General features: G+C 43.9%; 2 protein-coding genes across 2 annotated transcripts; one reads left to right on the top strand and one right to left on the bottom strand.

The window, feature by feature from the left end:
• Positions 1–339: 339 nt before the first annotated feature.
• ube2m (ubiquitin conjugating enzyme E2 M) lies at positions 340–4,539 on the bottom strand. The gene is made up of 6 exons (XM_028412411.1): positions 4,211–4,539; positions 2,736–2,830; positions 2,239–2,277; positions 1,986–2,089; positions 1,810–1,873; positions 340–1,695 (listed from the first exon to the last, which is right to left on the bottom strand). The coding sequence occupies exons 1-6, from the start codon at positions 4,323–4,325 to the stop codon at positions 1,555–1,557; spliced, it is 558 nt and encodes a 185-aa protein (XP_028268212.1). The 5' UTR covers positions 4,326–4,539; the 3' UTR covers positions 340–1,554.
• Positions 4,540–5,318: 779 nt separating this feature from the next.
• Positions 5,319–18,159, top strand: fbxl19 (F-box and leucine rich repeat protein 19). The gene is made up of 11 exons (XM_028412276.1): positions 5,319–5,710; positions 6,936–7,136; positions 8,880–9,023; positions 10,101–10,187; positions 10,496–10,681; positions 10,982–11,014; positions 11,095–12,398; positions 12,522–12,685; positions 12,978–13,139; positions 13,233–13,454; positions 13,543–18,159. The coding sequence occupies exons 2-11, from the start codon at positions 6,951–6,953 to the stop codon at positions 13,830–13,832; spliced, it is 2,778 nt and encodes a 925-aa protein (XP_028268077.1). The 5' UTR covers positions 5,319–5,710; positions 6,936–6,950; the 3' UTR covers positions 13,833–18,159.
• Positions 18,160–18,382: the final 223 nt, after the last annotated feature.

Raw genomic sequence — 18,382 nt, 5'->3', positions numbered from 1 at the left:
CACTTAAATACAGCTTTTCTTAAAAGTTAACACTGAACTTGTGAGGACGACCAAAGCCTATTATAAATACATTATTTATTATGGAACAGTTAAGTCTTTAGCTATAGGGCTGTAGTGTTCCTTGGCATGTTTAATGCACGTCACACCTGTTATAATCATTCAAGTTTATATTTTATTTAACATAAATCATATTGCAGTCAATGTGAACAGTTGGGGTTTCAATATACACAATAGAATCGTAACATTTTTGAGCCCTTCCCCTATGTTGACCCCGCCCACAATGTCCCCCAAAATGAAAATTAAATGCCCCCCGCCCCCTCCCACCCACACCCCCCCCCCACTCTTTTAAACAACACGCCAACCCCACCCTGGCCCCCGCCCCACCTAATACAACACTCCATCCAACAATGCTGCGTGCATGTTGTTTAGCAGCAAACTCCAAACTGATAGGTCGAGCATACTCTGGTTTCCACAGCACGTCGTCACACCAGCGGCTGGCCGGCGTAGCGGGACGCCAGGTGCCGTTTTACTCCTCCAGCTAGACAAGTTGGTAGTGAGGTCTTGCTTTGAAGAAATCAGAAGGCACCCGTTGGGATTGACAAGCCCCTCGCCTTAACGTCAAGCCTCTTCTTACACACACATCCTCAAGCTGAAGGCCAAAAACTCCACCGTCTTCTTCAACGCATCGTTTTAAGGCATGCTTGCTCCTGTTGTGACTGACAAGCCCCTCCCACTCAGGCGTGAGCAATGATACACCACCTTCATGCTTTCAAATCTGTCAACATATGGCTTTCAAAACATTTTAAGGAGCATCTGCTTACATTTTGACAAACAAGCCCATTCTTCAGAAACCATCTGTGAGGAACAATGCTTAGAGTTTGGAGTTTGCTGCTTGGTTACCGATGCATAACAAACGAAAGAAGAGCAGCGTGTGGGAGGAGGGGGGGGGGGGGCGTGTCCTTCTGTCCACCTGTCCGATGTCAGGCGTCTTCTCCAAACACGCACAATAACATAACAAAAATTACACGGGTATCATTATTATCATTATCAGCATTGTGGCGTTCACCAAATCATCAACTCGCCCGGGCAACATTCACTGACCACCCACACCTGCCTCCCCTCTCCCTCTGCCTGTCCATCCTCCATCACTCCCACCATCGTCCTCTGTAGCCACTTATTGTTGGCCGTCTTTTCAAGTCCAGTTATAGGTGTGTTGTGTGTCAGCATCCCCCTGTGGCGTGTAAACTGTTGAGTGCTGCATCTTGGAAGTAAAACAGAGAGAAATATGGGAGGAGGCAGGTAGGAGGAAGGGGAGGAGAAGGAGAGGGAAAAGAAGGAGGAAGAGTGGGAGAGGGGAGGGAATGGAGATTTCTTCTTTTGTTTTTAAACAGAAAAGCGTCTTCTGGCGTGCTGCTTTATGTCGCTGCAGCTCCTGCTTCAACCAATGAGCAGGACCGAGGCAAGAAAGGGGAAGGGGGGAGGGGGGAGGGAGAGGGGGCAGAGAAAATGAGGAGTGAAGTTGGAAGGGGGGAGAGAAGTTGGAGGATCGCCGAGTTATTTAAGACATCTCTCAAAGTAGGTGGCGCCAACGTAGCCGCCCCTCAGAGAGCGGTGGACGTTCTGCTCAAAGAGCCGCCGGTTTGTCTGGAGGACCTCTGCTGCCTCCTTGTTCAGAGGATCCTCTGGGTTAGGCTCCTGCAAGGGGAGAGGAGGAGGACAGCTGATTAGATCAACAAAATCAACTGGTGAAGATTAAGTAAGTGCTAAAATGAAATCTTTACAGTCAAAGAGCCACAGTGTTAAACTCACTAGGAATAGATACTGTAGACCGTAGATGATGGAGTTTATTGTCAACACAGGCTTCCAGTCCTCTCTGTGGAGAAATACAGGGAAATACCTGCTTTAATCACATCTAAATACATCCAAACACTGTGCTTTTGTAGTATTTGTGTGGTAACAGAGTTATAATGAACAAGATTACAGACCTTAAAATATTTAAGCAAACGTTTCCCTCCAGGTCGATGTTGGGGTGATACACCATTGTCTCACACTTTACCTTGGGAGGGTCGTGGGGGTATCCCTGTCCTACCTGAAAAACACAGACAGACGCAGACACACACACACACACACTGTCAATGTGTGCACAAAACCTTGGAGAAAACACTCTCCACTCAAAGGAGTTTTCAAACACTACAGGATTTGATTCTGTGCAGTAATCCAGTGACAGGTATGTCTCACCTTAAAGCTGAAGACAAACTTTCCTCCTTTGTAAAAACCCTGTGAAAAAAAACAGACAGAAAGAGACATTTTATCATCAGCTCTTGATTAGAGCTTTCTGCTTCAGTGTGTATTAAGTGAGCGTTTGATGCATCACTTGATTTGATTTAAGCTGAAGCTGCACTTGACCAGGTTAGGTTTGTAGGTTACCGTGGTAACGTTGTAAGACTACAATAGAGCCACTTTTGTGATCCTGCTTACTTCAGGCTCACCAGACATCGTTAACCTACTTATCTCACTTTGTGGTACGCTCAGCTGCTTTCAACGAGCATCAAACCACTCTCCTGTACACCTGAGGTGCAGACAAGCAGCTGAAACTGTACATGTGTAGTTGGATACACTGTGACAAAACTTTGAGTTTGAACCATCCAGAGTACAGCATGCTGCTGTTACTAACTTAACTCAACACTGACTGTAACCTGACTTACAGTACATTACTCTAAGAATAACAAACGCACCTCGTCTGGAGAGATGATGAGTCTGAAGTTAAGAAGGTCGTCGTCATCAGGGAAGTTGATCTCACACGTCTTTGGCAAGTTCAACTCATTTATGTCTGAAACAGAAAGAGGATGATGATGATGAGGATATGATCTGTATCAACAGTGACCAACCAACATCTTTAAGAAAGGTCATTGTATGGACTGAATAGGTTGTACTAAATTGTCTGCAGCAGAAAAAAGCATGTATGCATGCACATATTCTTATTTTTTTTAACTCAGAAACTAGGTGTTGTAGCAGTAGGAGTAGTACGTGATTTCGACCAATGGCAGCAGAGAGACTGTAACCATGGTAATGGTAAAGACAGATCCATACTGTCTTGGGTGTGTAACACTTTGATGACACACAGATTACCACCTCTGATGCCAGATGCATGTTTGTTTATGTTGTGGTTTCGGGAAGTCGCCCCCAGTCCCTCCTTCCTGATGACATCACACAGGTCAGGAAAGAGTGTGAGCACTGCTGATTGGTCAGGAAGCAACTTAAACTCTGTTAGGTTTCTCAAGTCACAACAACAATGTGTCTATTATCAGCTGATGCTGAAGTGTTGTCACTGTTTTTGTAAAAAATAATAATGGTGGGCACACACTGTGTGTTACACCAAGATGACAGCAAGGGAATCAAACAACCATTTTACCTTCAACTGGAAGGGTTTTAGAAGGCGAGGACCAGCTACTAGTCCATAAACTGTTTGAAGAAGCATCCTGTCAGTTCATCTGTCCCTGTCCTGCCTGCAATATTTCACTTTTACCCATCACCTGCCGAATGTTATAAAGGTGCGAATCTGACAGGATGACGTCTCATCTCCCGGATCTCAATGAGGATATTAGTAAATAGATTATTCCTCTTTTTATAATGGAGAAAAATAGTGATATACTGAAACAAAGACAATTTAGCTAGCTTGTGTGTTAACTGTATGATTCTGACCTCAGTTAAATCTGATCATGTTTAGAGAAAAAGTTTGCCTTTAGACACATAAACGGACAGCTGACACAGCAAGATAGCTGGTTAAAGCTACTTGCTGATAGCTTACAAGCCTTAACAAACCTTCTTAAGAAATGTTTAGAGACTGTCAGGTGTTGGCTGTATTATAGTAAGCACGCTAGAATATGTTCCGGATTTATTGTTGTTCAGTGTTAGCTGTGTGCTAACATATAAGGCTAAAAAATGGCCAGATCGGGTCTAGCTTCTAAGTGGCTGTCTGCGTTTTGTTTTCAAATATAGCACAAGCTAGCCGCAGCTAGCTATCACTACTTCAGGCTATGGTTAGCGTGCTAGCCATTAGCCTATGTGAGTTATAACAACAGCTGCTTTTGCGATCTTTATTTGTGTGTCCTTGGCAACGGGGGGTTAGGTTAGCCAGTGGTTTATTTGAAACTAGTCAGCCAGGCAGTCCGGACAGCTAACTGGGCGCTGGTGTTATTAACTAGCCTACCTTTCTGTATTCGGAGCTGGGCCGCGCTGGCTTTTTTACCCCCGGCTCCTGTTCTGTTTCCTCCAGCAGATTCCTCGTCTTTCTTCTGCTGCTTCAGGGAAAAGAGCTTAATCATCTTCAATTATTTGATAAACGTATGCCTAAACTTTGTGTCCCTTCGGTATGCGCGGTCCGTCCGTGTCGTGTGTGAATTTTGGTAGAGTCAGATCAGTCCTAACAGCACCGTAATGTGGATGGAGCCGGTGCCTCTCAACTAATTACACTGAGGTGAGATGCTAGCCGCCGAGCTAGCCTAGCGTGTTAGCTAGCAGGAGAGGCCGGGCAGAGCAGGGTGGGAGGGGGAAAGAGTGTGTTTAGTATGTTCACTGTAAAGTGTGTGTTCATGTGTCTGCCAGAATATTAGCATGCAAATAAACTTAACCTTAAATCTACAAGCTCTTTTTGTTATTATAAGCCCTGCTGAACAGTGAACAGTGTCCAAAAATGTCATGTTAGAATTTAGGGATGCTCTAATTTAACTAATTTATCTCTGTATATTCAAACTTAATAAATCTGACATTTAGTTTTTAAATGATTTGTTAAAATATGTATTTATGGTAAACAATAAATAAAAAATGTATTTCTGTAAATAATAAATAATAAACAATAATAAATAAAAACTACAGTTCCCATAAGTCCTTTCTTTACGGGTCGCATCGTGACGTAAGCACGTAGAGGAGGGGCGTGCATATTTTTTCTGCCCATATTTTATTTACTACATTTATTTATTTATTTCATTTTTTTCCCTGTCCTCCTCGGAGGCTGTTACTGGAGCGTAGTATCTGCGGTCACCCGTGTAACCGATGCGGGGGCTAAACATGTCACAGGCGAACAACTGGTTCAACAACAGTTAACCAAAGACGCACAACATCGCAACCAGGCGCCACACAATAGATACTAAGAACAATAGCTGCGCGCTGCGCTTTATTCCCAATATATGATTCATATTAATGCAGTGATCAGCGGGGCCCTAGTTCCTGCGGAGGGTTATAAATAAGTGTCGATATAAAACACTCCGCTTCCCTGAAAATCAGTCGTTTTGTGTGTTTTGAAGCCCCCCGGGAAGAAGAGCAGAGGAACACGTTGTAACGTGCTAAGGGGGGAGAGAGAGGTAGACTCGCACTGGAGAGAGAGCGAGTGAGCGAGAGAGCGAGAGGAGTGAATGGGCACGACTCAGTCAGCAGCACTGCGCCCTTCACTTTATCGATATCGATCGGTTTGGTAATCGAGACATTTAGACCTACCGCGGGTCCGTTAGGCTAGCCCGGGAGCTAGCCGGAGCACCGGGAAACACCATGATGGGACGCATGTGAAGCAGCCCTGGAGCTAAGAGCAGCCTGGCGGAGAAAGAAACAAGGAAGCGGACGGCTAGCTGCACTGAACAGAAGCTAACGCTGGCTAACTGTTGGCTAATATTCATTCTAATGAGCGACCAAGGAGTATGCGACCTGATACGAAGAGGTGAGAGCACCAGTTTATTAAATCTGTTATGGGCCGTATTTTATTCACCTCCACCTGCCTGGCTGTGGTTTACGAAGAGGGACATAATGAAAGAGGAAGCTTGCTGCAGGGGGCGGACAGACGGCTAGCCCGCTAACATGTTAGCACGGCTAACGTTACCTTTTCAGGTTCGGGGGCATGGGGAAGAAGAGTGTGACATTTCGGATGGATAATTCTTTAATTCTGAAAACTAACTATCTGTTATCGTTGTAGGTGCAAGAGTGTTTGCTCGCACTGACTGAATGTAGGTTACTGTAACGCGCTAGCTGTTAGCTGCTACCTCCAGGTGGTGCCAGTTGCGCATCTTCATTATTCTTGGCCGCTAACTTGTGTTAGCTAGCTTTAACAGGGCTGCAACTAACCATTATTTTCACTATCGATTCACCTGCCGACTGTTTTCTGGAATAATAGAATCATGGTCCATCATTAATATGCTTAATAATTTTCTAAATATGGCACAAAGCATTCCCCTGAGCCATAGTTTGCTCTCTTTATCAGTCCAAACCCTTTTTAAAAAATTGTCACATATGACAAAGGGAAGAAGCTAACAGTGAGCAAAAACCGGAAAATAACTTGTATGATGAAGCACAATTCCATCATCAAAACGGCTGTTGAATAAATAGCTTGTCAACTGATTAATCGATTAACTGACTAATGAATGCAGCTCTAAGCTTCATGGTTTGTCTATTTCTGTCACAGAAGTTCACAGCTGAATACAGCTGGGCTTGTAACAGATGACACAATCCATATAGTTTCTTTACTTTACCCCAAACAAATGAAAACTGCTAAAACAATATTGTCAGATCTCAACCTTTCACAGTAGGTTTCTTGTGACAGTTTGTTTTGGGCCCTCTGAAGTCTTTATTATAATATTCAGTCAACTTATATATTGAATTTTTGGCAGACTTGTTTTCAGTTCTGTTTCAGCTCAACTGCATATGTTGCAAAGTACCTCCTTGAGATCAGTTACATACCTTATCTTATATACTTTATAAGAAATTAGTCATTTGGAGAGTGGCAACAATATAAAGACATGCATGAACCAAGTTCATGTAATACCTATCCATCTGTCTGTTTTCTTCAAATTTCAGTACATTTTAAGTGAACGTCAGCTTCTGAGATATTTTTGACTTCTCAAGTGTTTCTGCTGTTTCTTACATTGTTTCTTCTCTCTGTGCCACCCCAGCTGACTTGCTTGGGGATGTCGGGCAGTAAGGCGCTGGGCGGGGGGGCTGGCGGCGGGGCAAGGCGCAGGCGGACGCGGTGCCGGCGCTGCCAGGCCTGCATGAGGACGGAGTGTGGAGAGTGTCACTTCTGCAAGGACATGAAGAAGTTTGGAGGGCCCGGCCGGATGAAGCAGTCCTGCCTCCTTAGACAGTGCACAGCGGTGAGACTCACACACATCGCTCACATGTTCTGCAGGTTGCATACTTAGTGGTTATTTGATCACCATAATGGGCAGGTCGCCTCATGCAAAAAGTGTGTTTTTTGTTTCTTGCTGTCACTCAGTTGGTTTGAAAGGTAAATTAGAGGATTAAATGATCATGCAACTTGACAACTACAAGTAGGAGAAAATGTTCCTGTGGTTCGTCTGCTTCACACAATGGACTTTAGAGTGGTGTCACATAAGAGGACTGTGAATTACATAACAATTGTTGTATGGTTGTTTGTTAAACTGAAAATAAAAGAGAAAGAGGTACAATTTATAATGACTACCCAATAAGGTGAACTGGTTAACAGTCTTGGTTATTATATTGAGGGTGTCAACATATCAGAAATTTGAAATACCCTGCCAAAACTACTGAACTTATGCAGTTCTTGATAACAAATTTGATATGGGGAAGAAATCAATAAATTCATGTTAATATAATGTCAACAACTGAAACTCTTCTCCAGCTTTTCTGTGTACAGATCTGAGTTGTAGAGCCCAGAGTTTTTATTAGACAACAATGAGTTGGTGCTTGGTCAGATCTGTCTTATCTTTATGTTTTGGGAGCTGCCTGCTGATGTGTGTTGGCCCTAAATGATGATCACTGCATGCATCCTTCTTATGTGAACCTATGCAGATGAAAGCTGAAGATGCTTCTGGTCAGGACTGTGCATTGAACAATACATGGTGCTGACATAATTTCCTGCTACACAATACAGCAGTGCAGATTTACATGTTGACATAATCCCTATCTTACACATATGTTGCATTCGCAGAAGCCTAAACGTCATTCTAACCTGGACACTGAAGCCAGTCGTGTGTCACAGTGAGGATCTGACAAACTGTACTCCCAAAGATAGATGTTCAAGTACTCAGCTGACTGTCTTCTTTAAACACTGAAGGTGTGATTTATTTGTGTCGATTTTTCAAATAGCATCAGCAGAGTGCTGAAGCCCAGCAGGCAATGATGCTGGGTTTCCATGGCAACCAGAGATGGTTGCTGGCGCTGTGAAAGAGAGTTGGCTTTGATCCATCTCTGTGGAGATGCTTTACGACCTGCTGCTGTTCCTCGGTTTATTTATTTGTTTAATGCTTTGTGCTTTAAGGCGGTGTAGGGAGAGGAATATGTGTCTCTTTGGTGAAGAGGGGTGGGATGAGGGTGGAGGAATGTTGGAGTAGAAGGGAGAGGAGGAAGAGTGGATAGATGCACCTCTTTCGTTTCAGTAGCAGCCAAAGGAGGGAGGGACATCTTGAAGGAGAGATGCCCTCTGCTGGTTTTTGAAAGGATGTTCAGCAAGAGATCCTGCTTATTGTTTTAGTTTCATTTAATCTGACGTTGATGATGTAACCTGTATATGGCAACTTTATTCTGTGAGGCCTGTGAAGTCCTGATAAGGTGTAAAACAATGTAATCTTCTGAACTGGACATGTTGAATCTTGTCAAGACCTTGTTCTTATCAGTTGTAAAGAAAAAATGCAGCTCTAATGTCTGTATCTCATTCAGTCCAAAAAACCAATCTGACTCCAGCTTCCTGTGATGAAAGGCAAACTTTTTAACACTTTGGTGATCTAGGTATTCTATAATGTACTGTAAAAACAACACATTTCTGTTTTGTTTTCCACATGTCCACACACATGACTGTCTGTTGACCAAGTGCTGATACACCTGTGCAAGTCAACTGTCTCTCTCCCACTCTGCAGCCGGTGTTGCCTCACACAGCGGTGTGTTTTGCATGCGGAGAGGCGGGGAAGGAGGACACGGTGGACTCGGAGGAGGAGAAGTTCAGCCTCTCTCTGATGGAGTGTACCATCTGCAATGAGATCATCCATCCCAGCTGTCTTAAGGTCAGTCACCTGATCCCACACCTGCTTCAGTGTCTCATTCAAACACCTTTTAATAGGATTTTATGTCTTTTACCAATTAAAATGTCACATCCTATCAGTAAGAAATGAGTAAGAGGAACATATTTGTAACGATGTTGAATTAAACATTAAAAGCACCACTGCATTGTATAAGATTAATAAAAATTCATGTCTGCAACTTTAAAAAGCAATTCTCCTTAAGGGCTATATCTGCCACACAACTACTGGTGCAAAAATATTCTCGGTGGAACTTAAAGCTGTAACAATTCTGAGACATTTATAGTTTGTATCACAGGAAGCACTGAGCAGAAGTCTCACACTAAACTAAAGGGTACACACAAATTTAAATGTGTCCACTGTTATTTACAGATCTTTGTCAGTTGTATCTGTGAGATGTGGCTGTAGTCTGCAGCTATGTCTTTTTGGGTGCAGACCCTGATTCAACTTACATGATGTGGAGGAGAATTTGGGTCATTGCAGCAGAAAAAAAAATGTAACATTGAAGGTTACAGAATGACAACTGCTTTGTTACAAAACTAGATAATTGTTTTAGTAATCTAACTTGGATCATGACTAAGCTGTTTTCACTGAGTATGTAGCTAAACATCCACACACAATTTAGATGTTTGAGAAAAGTTTCTGTTTTGGGGAACAGAAATTGCAGTTTCACTCTGAAACACAGAATCCTGCAGATGTTGGGTATTCATTGTAGAATCTGCTGCTTCTAACAAGAACAGACTAAAGGATGAAGACACAGTTACTTTGGTCCCTGAGGAATAACTGAGTCATTGCCCAAGAAAGAAGAAAAGTGTTGAAATACATGCAGACCTCCACTGTATAGACAGATCAGTGCACAATCCTGAAACTCCACATGTTTTTATGCACTATCCTGACCTGTACATGTTCTGTGTAGTGCATGTATAGGGTGTATACACAGTAATCCAGTTACACAGGAGCTGTCATTGGTAAAATGCTAAAGAAGAGGTTGAAAAATCTTTTTTATGACTAGATAGTCATGGCTGTTGTATTGTACTGATGTGTGCAATGTTTCCCCCCTAGATGGGCAAAGCTGAAGGAATTATCAATGACGAGATCCCAAACTGCTGGGAGTGTCCCAAGTGCCACAAGGAGGGCAAAACCAGTAAGGTGAGGGTCAGACCAGTGCTGAAAACTGCTGAGATGGTCCATCAACAGTTTTACCAGCTTCACGTTGGTCATAATTATCTGATGTTGTAGGTGTTATGTCTCTGTCGTTACAAATGGACTTTTCCTTGTAAAAAATGTTTGATTTGTTGTTAGGGATGCTCTCGTGGAAAGACCCTTAGTAGACCCTTGTAGACAGGTCAGGTCTGAATGAAGCTGTAAGGAACAATGATGTAAAAGTCTCCTTGTCTGAACACCACGTGCAGCAGTGTGTCCGAGAATGTGTCTCATGGTTCCATGTTTCTGTCCAGGACCAGGCTGACGGCTCAGGGAAGCGCAGGCTGGATAACGGGGAGGTTGGCCGCTGGAAGCTCACGGATGACCCTCCCCCTAAAAAGAAAGCCCTTCCCTCTCTGGAAGAGGGGGGGAGGGCAGAAGGGGGACACAAGAGGAAGAAGGAGAAGGAGCTTCCTCCAGATAGTGGGCCCAAGAAAAAGGTGAACTTTTAACACAAACACCTACCTAGGTCTATATTGAAACACCAAGAACATACTATTAAACATATTTAGCTTGATCTTAATGATTAACTTAGGTGACAGGCATAGACCTGTTTGCGGTCATTATTGTTTTTGCAAAGCTGAGTTTTCTTTGTACAAACCAAGCCTGTGTTTTCAGATCAATACATTCTAGATCCAGCCTTGATGAAGAGGTTGTTTTCTGGGAAGAGGCAAAAACTGTCTGTTACATGTTTTCCATGTTTCTGAAAAGCTCTGACTGTCTCCTGTTTTGTTTTTCAGATGAAGGGTGCCCATGAAAAGCGCCTGAAAAAGGTAATATTAGAGCTACGAGATTTTGGTTTTATTTGATTGATTAGCTGCTGAATCATTTTGTCCTCATTCCTCTCCACCAGAAACCCAAACAAGAGGCTGTGGAGTCAAATGGTCCCACCTCTTCCTCCTCTGGGGGCGGCGCTGGAGGACTGCAGGGCTCTTCCACTTCCTTGTCTTCATCTCAAGCTGGAGGTGGTGGGGGAGGAGGCGGAGGCGGAGGGGGGACATCAAGCGCAGACCAGCGCTCCCATCACAGAGAGAAGCTAGAGCGGTTTAAGAGGATGTGTCTGCTGGAGCGCCGGCCTTCTTCATCATCCTCTTCTTCTTCCAGTTCTGAGTCTGACTCAGAGTCTGACTCTGATGACTCCTTGAGGGGGGAACAAGGAGGAGGTTCCTCACCTTCGTCTTCCTCGCCAGCTCCACCTCCTCCTGTCATCTATGGCAATAACAGTGCAAGTCGCACAGAGAGAGAGAGGAGTCGCAGTGACCGGGAAAGAGAGAGGGAAAGGGAAAGGGAGAGAGAAAGGGAGCGGCGTCTGGCTGAGCTGGGCTTCAGTGCCAGCGAGGAGTCAGAGGGGGAGGGAGGGAGGGGGGACGAGGACGAACGGGAGGAGGATCAGGCAGGAGGAGACAAGTCCCGACGGAGAGGAGGAGAGGCAGGGGTGCCTCCACGGGGACGGAAAGGAGGGTTGATTGACGGAGAGGAGGAGGATATGCCCACTTCAGACAGGACAAGGAAAAACTCCACCTCTCTCCCCCCGCCCTCACCCCTCTCTTCCAACCAGATGCCTCCTTCCTCACATGACAGCTTCACTGGGAAGCAGCGCAGCAATGGCCAGGAGGCGCGCAATGGACGGACACGAGGAGGAACAGGAGGGGGTAGGGAGGGAGGTGAGAAGGAAAACACTAGTGGAATTCTGACCAATCACAGACACAGTGGGGGAGGAGGGGGTGGAACCAAAGGCAGCGGGAGCCGCAGCAACAAGATCCGTAACAACAGTAAGAACCAGACATCCAGAACAAACGTCTCCTCTTCTTCATCTTCCTCTACATCCATCCCCACCTCCAATGGGGGAGGAGGTGGGGGCAGTGCACTCATGATGTCAGCGATGGCAGCGTCCCCCTGTTCGCAGCCATCCCGCCTCGCCCCGCGCTCTCAGATGATGAAGCGTAGCCCTCCTGCCGTGCCCTCGCCCCCACGACCAGTTCAGATGGAGAGACATCTGGTTCGGCCACCCCCCGCCTGTCCGGAGCCCAGCTGCCTGCCACTGGACTGCGGCTCCGCCCACATCATGACGCGTGATGTGTGGCTGCGGGTCTTCACCTACCTGAGCCAACGAGAACTGTGTGTTTGCATGAGGGTCTGCCGCACTTGGAGCCGCTGGTCAGTCCCCTGATAACACTGGATCACTCGTTAGTCATAATTAGGATACATTTGTTAAAAACCACAAAACCTTTATTTGATGGAAACGGTTATATAAACAGTTCTGCATGTCTCCTCTTTCAGGTGTTGTGACAAACGGCTGTGGACTCAGATTGACCTGAGTCGGCAACGGTCCATTACCCCACCCATGCTGAGTGGTATTATCCGCAGACAGCCCGTCTCACTCAATCTGGGGTATACCAACATCTCCAAGAAACAGTTAATGTGGCTCATCAACCGTTTACAAGGTGACAGCGATACTTCCACTCACTACGAATACACCCCAGGACCTGTCGGTGCCAATTCTGCTAGATGAACACTAGATAAGTGAGCGTAGTCTCAAAGCCTTAGCGAACGCAGAAGTGTGTCTCTCTGGCTTTTTGTCACTATTGCTCTGCTGATTTTTATTGTAGAACATCATTTTCTTTGATGTTGGTGGGTTTAAATGACAACAGGTCTGCAGATAAAGTCAACTTGAGGCTCCTGACAGCAAGTGATTGCTGCTGAATCTTACCTGCAAATGTCCTCTGTCCTGCTCAGGTCTGTTGGAGCTGAACGTGTCCGGCTGTCCGTGGCCAGCAGTTTCTGCTCTGTGTCAGGCTGTGTGTCCCTGTCTGAAGTTGCTGGACCTCAGCAGAGTAGAAGACCTCAAGGACTCTCACCTGAGAGAGCTGCTGGCCCCTCCACCTGATACCAGGACAGGTGAGACGCTTAATTGCCTGTAATCAGAATGCTCAAGACAAAGTACTGAATTGTTTAAAGTTCTTGTTCTCTGCTCTTTAATGGTCCCGTCAGCTCATGGTGAAAGCAGAGTGGGGCGTTTCCAGAACGTGACTGAGTTGCGATTGGCTGGTTTGGACTTGACTGATGCCTCGTCGCGTCTGTTGGTGCGTTACGTTCCCCACCTAACCAAGTTGGACCTGAGCCACTGCGTAAACATCACAGACCAGACTGTGCATACCCTCACCTCCCCCATCTCCCCCCTGAGAGAAAGCCTCACCCACATCAACCTGGCAGGTAAACAAACACCTAATGTTAGTCTTACATACTTGTCTACTACATTATGCCTGCTCTATATATTTCTGTCTTTCTGTGTTGTGTCTAGGTTGCATTAAGGTGACAGAGCAGTGCATCCCGTTGCTGCGGCGCTGCACCACCCTGCAGACAGTGGACCTGCGGGCCTGCTCCCTCCTCTCCTCTGAAAACGGACAGCTGCTTTCCTTCCCTGCCCACTGCCCTTCTTCTTCCTCCTCCACTACTGCCACCTCATCCTCTTTATCCTCCTCATCCTCTGCCACAACCACCACCACCACTGTCGCTGCTTCGTCCTCCTCCACGCCTGCCTCCTCCTCTTTCTGTCCCCCTGAAGACAGAACGCTGCTAAAGACCAGCTAAAGTCCCTCCTCTGTGTGACACTCGAGTTATTGGTCTGGATGGCCTACAGGTCCTGCCTCTCTCCTTGTTACACTACAGACAGGTGAGGAAGAGGAGGAAGAGGAGCTGTTCAACATTTCTTTGATGTTGGAAAATGTTTTGTTGGTGTGTAGAGTGGCCATGGAGGAGGAGGACATATGATGGGAAACAGTTGTCTGTAATAGTTTAAAAATAGAAACCCTGAGCATGTACATATTTGTTCTCTGTACAATTTTGGGTGTGTGTATATATCTGTAGTTTACTGTAAATGCCCTTTGAAACATACCCTCCCTCCCCAAATAAGCTCCTTTTATCCTTCTTCCCTTCCGTCTTTCCACCATATGACCAATGATCACTTCAGTCGTCCGCCTACCGGTCAGTATCTGCAGAACAGGGAAAAGTTGATTCTTCATGATGTCCAGATTTTAGTGGTGGTGTAACCCCCTGCCACACACTTTAAGAAAGCTAGCACTCAGGAGAATCGGAGTGAAGGCCTGCAGTAAGGCTACGCCCTGCTTCCAGTCTTTGTGCTAAGCTAAGTTAAACACATTCATATCCAGTCTGTTGTGTGGGAATGTGAGCTTTCTTTAAATGTCAGTCTTTCTCAAAAGCTTGTCTGTATGAAGTCTGGTTTAGGGGGAGAACCTCTGCAGTTGCTCAGCACATTTTTTTTTTTTTTTTTTTTTTTTTTTCCCCTCATGTGTCGGTCACAGGTGGGCTGTTCCCGCTTCAACCTTCAGACCGATGTCACACTACATGTTTTAATATTGAAATGATGCCATTGACTATCAGAGATCACTAAAATGTATTCAGTTTACTTTTTTTTAATCCATCCAGCCGTCCATTACTAGAAGATGGTCACTTTGCTGTCATAATGACAGGTGAAAATGCTAAATTATCTCATGAGAGAAGCTGAGAATTCTGGGCTTTCTTGCCTGAAAAAAAGAACATCCAGGTCAGTTGTACTGTGTCAGATTTTGCTTGAGCTGCTTCTTGTACATCTGAAAACAAACACACAGTTAATTTCTTGAATGAAACGGTTTATACAGCACAGCAGAAAACCTATTCTTGTTGAGCTGCAATCAGAGCTAATTCAGATTATAATGAATGTACCTAAATGCCATGTTGGAGCAGATAGTAGGCTGCAGTATCAGTGTGTGTAGAAAACAGTGTTCAGGGTTTGTATAATCTTCAGCCCGGGATCACAGAGGCCAAGATAAATCACCTCCCAGTGTTTGAATCCCCAGAGTTAAGTTCAGAAGAAGAAGCTGGTTTATTCTTTAGGAGATAGAACCTGCAGGCGGCTTACCAGACCAAGGAGAAGGCTGCCATGTTCTGCTAAATAAATCGCTGCAGTATTCACAAGCTGCTGAGCTGAACTCATTAAATTTTGCTCAGTGGAACGGCAACCTTCTGCTGCCAGGTGTAAATATATAAAATTGCACAGTGATGATGATATACACCAGAATTTATATCATCTGCTGCTAAAACAATTTGAGTCAATATATATAATACCACCACTGGAGTTATTTAAAGGTAGAGTAGGGCCTTCTGCTTCTGGTCTTTGTGCTAAGCTAGGCTAACCAGCTCTTCATTGCCGTCCACTTTTTTTTTTTATAAATCTTCTAAAACTGTTTAAGTGTTCAGACCGACACAGGATTTCTGCAAGTGTTGGTCTGAAAGTGGCACTTTTTGTCCGTCAGCCTCGCAGGTGAACCTTGGTCATGTGTGGTTTCACTTCAGGTATTTTCCTCCGTGTTCCCTCCTCTGTGTGTGTGTGTGAGAGAGTTTAGACCGACAGCGCAGGGTGTGTTGTAAACTGAGCCTCCATGTCTTTATCATGCGCCTCAATCATCCTTTGATTTTTATATATATATCCTTCGCCATCTGTCAGCTTCTGTCCACCTCCTCCAATCAGATTCTTCTGATTGTTTTGTTTTCTCAGGAGTATTGTTTGTTTTGTTACTTTCGAGGCCAGGTTTAATTTATTCGGTGCCACGGCTGCACATCCATCCACTCCACGCAGAGACATTCCTGTGTTCCTAGTTCACACTCCTTTTTTTTGTAAGCTACATCCATTTAATGACCCCATATTGTTTGTGTACAATGTTCACATTTCTACTGCATTGTTTGAATTTGTTGTTTTACATGAGCCCATTTCGGTCAGGAAAAGAAACATGGACAAAAACAAGTAAACATAGTTAGCTCCACAAATGGAGACGGCTCAAGATCATGTCTACGGTTTGACTCTGATTTACTGTTAAGTTTATCACAACATCAGATTACTATCATGATGTCCACTTAATGCATCATATCCTTCATTTACTATATCAGTCTTGAAATACTATGATCTTCTGGGATTTATGATCTCGGTTTACGAACACAACAGCTCATATTCTTAGTTTGATTTAGCAGATCACATGTGTGTGATATCATAATTTTGATCTGTTCTCCAACAATCTTGGTTTACTTACATGATCATCTTGACTTATCTCTCTCTATATAAATGCATTCAACTCAACCGTTATACATGTATTTAAATGATCAAAGTATTCACTGTCGCAGTCTGATTTTACATCATAATCCTGATGCATCCGATTGGTGTATATGTTAATATGTAAACTCAACATATGACTTTTCTTGCCTGAAGTGGGCTTTAGTAGTTTCTCAGGGCCTCTCTTATGAAAAGAATCAGTCGACTCTCCAATCCATTCAAGTTAAAAGTTTGGGCTGTTCACATGTCACTTGCTGTTTTCAGAGGTCAATCTGGTCATTGTGACAAATTTGCTTCACACAGATGTTTCATAAATGATGCTCAAATGTTACTGATGTGGTGGAAAAGGCTTCATGTGTCTTCAGTCACCTCATTAGTTTCTACTGTGACTGTTTGATTTTTCTTCATATATGTGAACTGGCTGTCTCTTATGTGAGGCAGTGGCACTGAGGGGGAGGGGGGGGGTCCAAAATGTTTTTTTTTACTACATGTATTTTAAAATGTACACGGCTGCAACGCATCAAACAGCCAAACAAATCAGTCTGCAGTTCTAATGATTAAAATACTAGTTTTGTCATGGTAGAGTTGAGTAGATGGGTCATCTTGTACTGTAGCTCATACCATGTTAGCTGCACAACACCCTGGTCGTAAATGTGAGGTGTCAGGTGTTCTGTTGAAGCAATTACTGCTTTACCTCGTCTGTAACTGTAAAACTAACCATTTAATGAATCGGAGACGATGAACAGTTTAAAGTGAGTCAACAAATGTAGAAGAAGATGGCAGATGGCTGTCTGAATAACGAGCTGTATTGTCGAACAGGTAATGTTATTGATTGCTCACATATACATAACAGACTAGAAAAAGAATACGGGAAAACTGAAAGTAACTTTGTCAATAATTGACTCGTGAACCGCACCTCATGCAGCGTTTACTGCCAGATCATGATGGCGGCTCATTTAGATGTGGATATAACAAACCAACCAGTGTGTCTGCTTCTTCCATTATACTGTTGTAATTTCATAGCTGGATATTGGTTTCAGTGTTTTGACTGAAAAAAATTAGGTAAAAAATCAAAAGTAGTCCCTCATGCCATGTCATAATGTTAGTAGTTTTCTGGACATTAAGTCAGCTCTGTCTTCATTTTAATAACATTACAAGCTAACATTGGCTTGTTAACTAGTTTAGAGGTCATTAGGATTTTCATATGGACCAAAACAAGAATTTAAGTGCAGGATAAAATAAATTAGGTTGTCATGCACATTGTTAAGCAACCTATCTCAGAAATCATCTTTTCAAGCTTATCACATTTGCTATTTGCCATTTTTTTGGGTTTATAGCTCAAAAATCTGAATAATTTGGGTACTTTTACATACAGACTGTTCAAATGCATTGCAGCTCTCATAAGAATGAACATTGCAGCGCTGCAGTCGAGGTATTGCATCATTTCCTTCAGCAGATTGTACATCAGCCACCTACTTCCTCTGAGGGCCTTGAGGTTTCTAGCTGTTGTTGACCATGAAATATAAGTATTATTGGTTAAATGTTGAATTGCCATGCCACCTCGTGCCATAAATGCACCAGTCCACCTTGGTAAGTGGGTCAGTTTTTAATACTTGTATTTTTTTTTTTTTAATATTTTTGTGATTATGTTTTTTTAACTATATTGTGGCAGGTGGCCTCGCATGCTCTCTGAATGATGCTCTAAACTTTGTGAGGAGTTTACATCTGATTGGATGATAATCCTCTACTCCTGAACGCTCTTAGCCAATCAGATGGCCAGACATATCTCCCCTGATCTCTTCTCTCTTGATCTTAGTAAAACAGAATCTCATGTCATTCTTGATGTATAAAGATGCACTGGATCATCATCTTCATCACCTTCATCCTCTCCTTTTGCCAAATGTAGTTTTGTTGTGAAAAGGGGCATTTTTATCCTGTTTTTCTTTGTGTTTGGTTCTTTTTATACTTTGTCCATGACTCTTCCATTGTGTTGATGAAAAAAATGAGGAAGAAGTAAAAAGAGACACAAAAAGACCAA

This window comes from Parambassis ranga, chromosome 8 (assembly GCF_900634625.1).
Source record: "Parambassis ranga chromosome 8, fParRan2.1, whole genome shotgun sequence".
NCBI lineage: Eukaryota > Metazoa > Chordata > Actinopteri > Ambassidae > Parambassis > Parambassis ranga.
Note: the sequence above shows the minus strand (reverse complement) of the source record. Positions and strands in the feature narration are given on the sequence as shown.

Excerpts from the sequence above, each read along its gene's own strand:
- ube2m (XM_028412411.1), bottom strand. The coding sequence starts at position 4,325 with ATGATTAAGCTCTTTTCCCTGAAGCAGCAGAAGAAAGACGAGGAATCT. Across the intron at positions 2,090-2,238 it reads AGTTTGTCTTCAGCTTTAAG|GTAGGACAGGGATACCCCCA; the intron begins GTGAGACATACC and ends TGTGTTTTTCAG. Across the intron at positions 1,696-1,809 it reads GTCTACAGTATCTATTCCTA|GAGCCTAACCCAGAGGATCC; the intron begins GTGAGTTTAACA and ends CTCCCCTTGCAG.
- fbxl19 (XM_028412276.1), top strand. The coding sequence starts at position 6,951 with ATGTCGGGCAGTAAGGCGCTGGGCGGGGGGGCTGGCGGCGGGGCAAGG. Across the intron at positions 10,188-10,495 it reads AGGAGGGCAAAACCAGTAAG|GACCAGGCTGACGGCTCAGG; the intron begins GTGAGGGTCAGA and ends GTTTCTGTCCAG. Across the intron at positions 11,015-11,094 it reads ATGAAAAGCGCCTGAAAAAG|AAACCCAAACAAGAGGCTGT; the intron begins GTAATATTAGAG and ends CCTCTCCACCAG.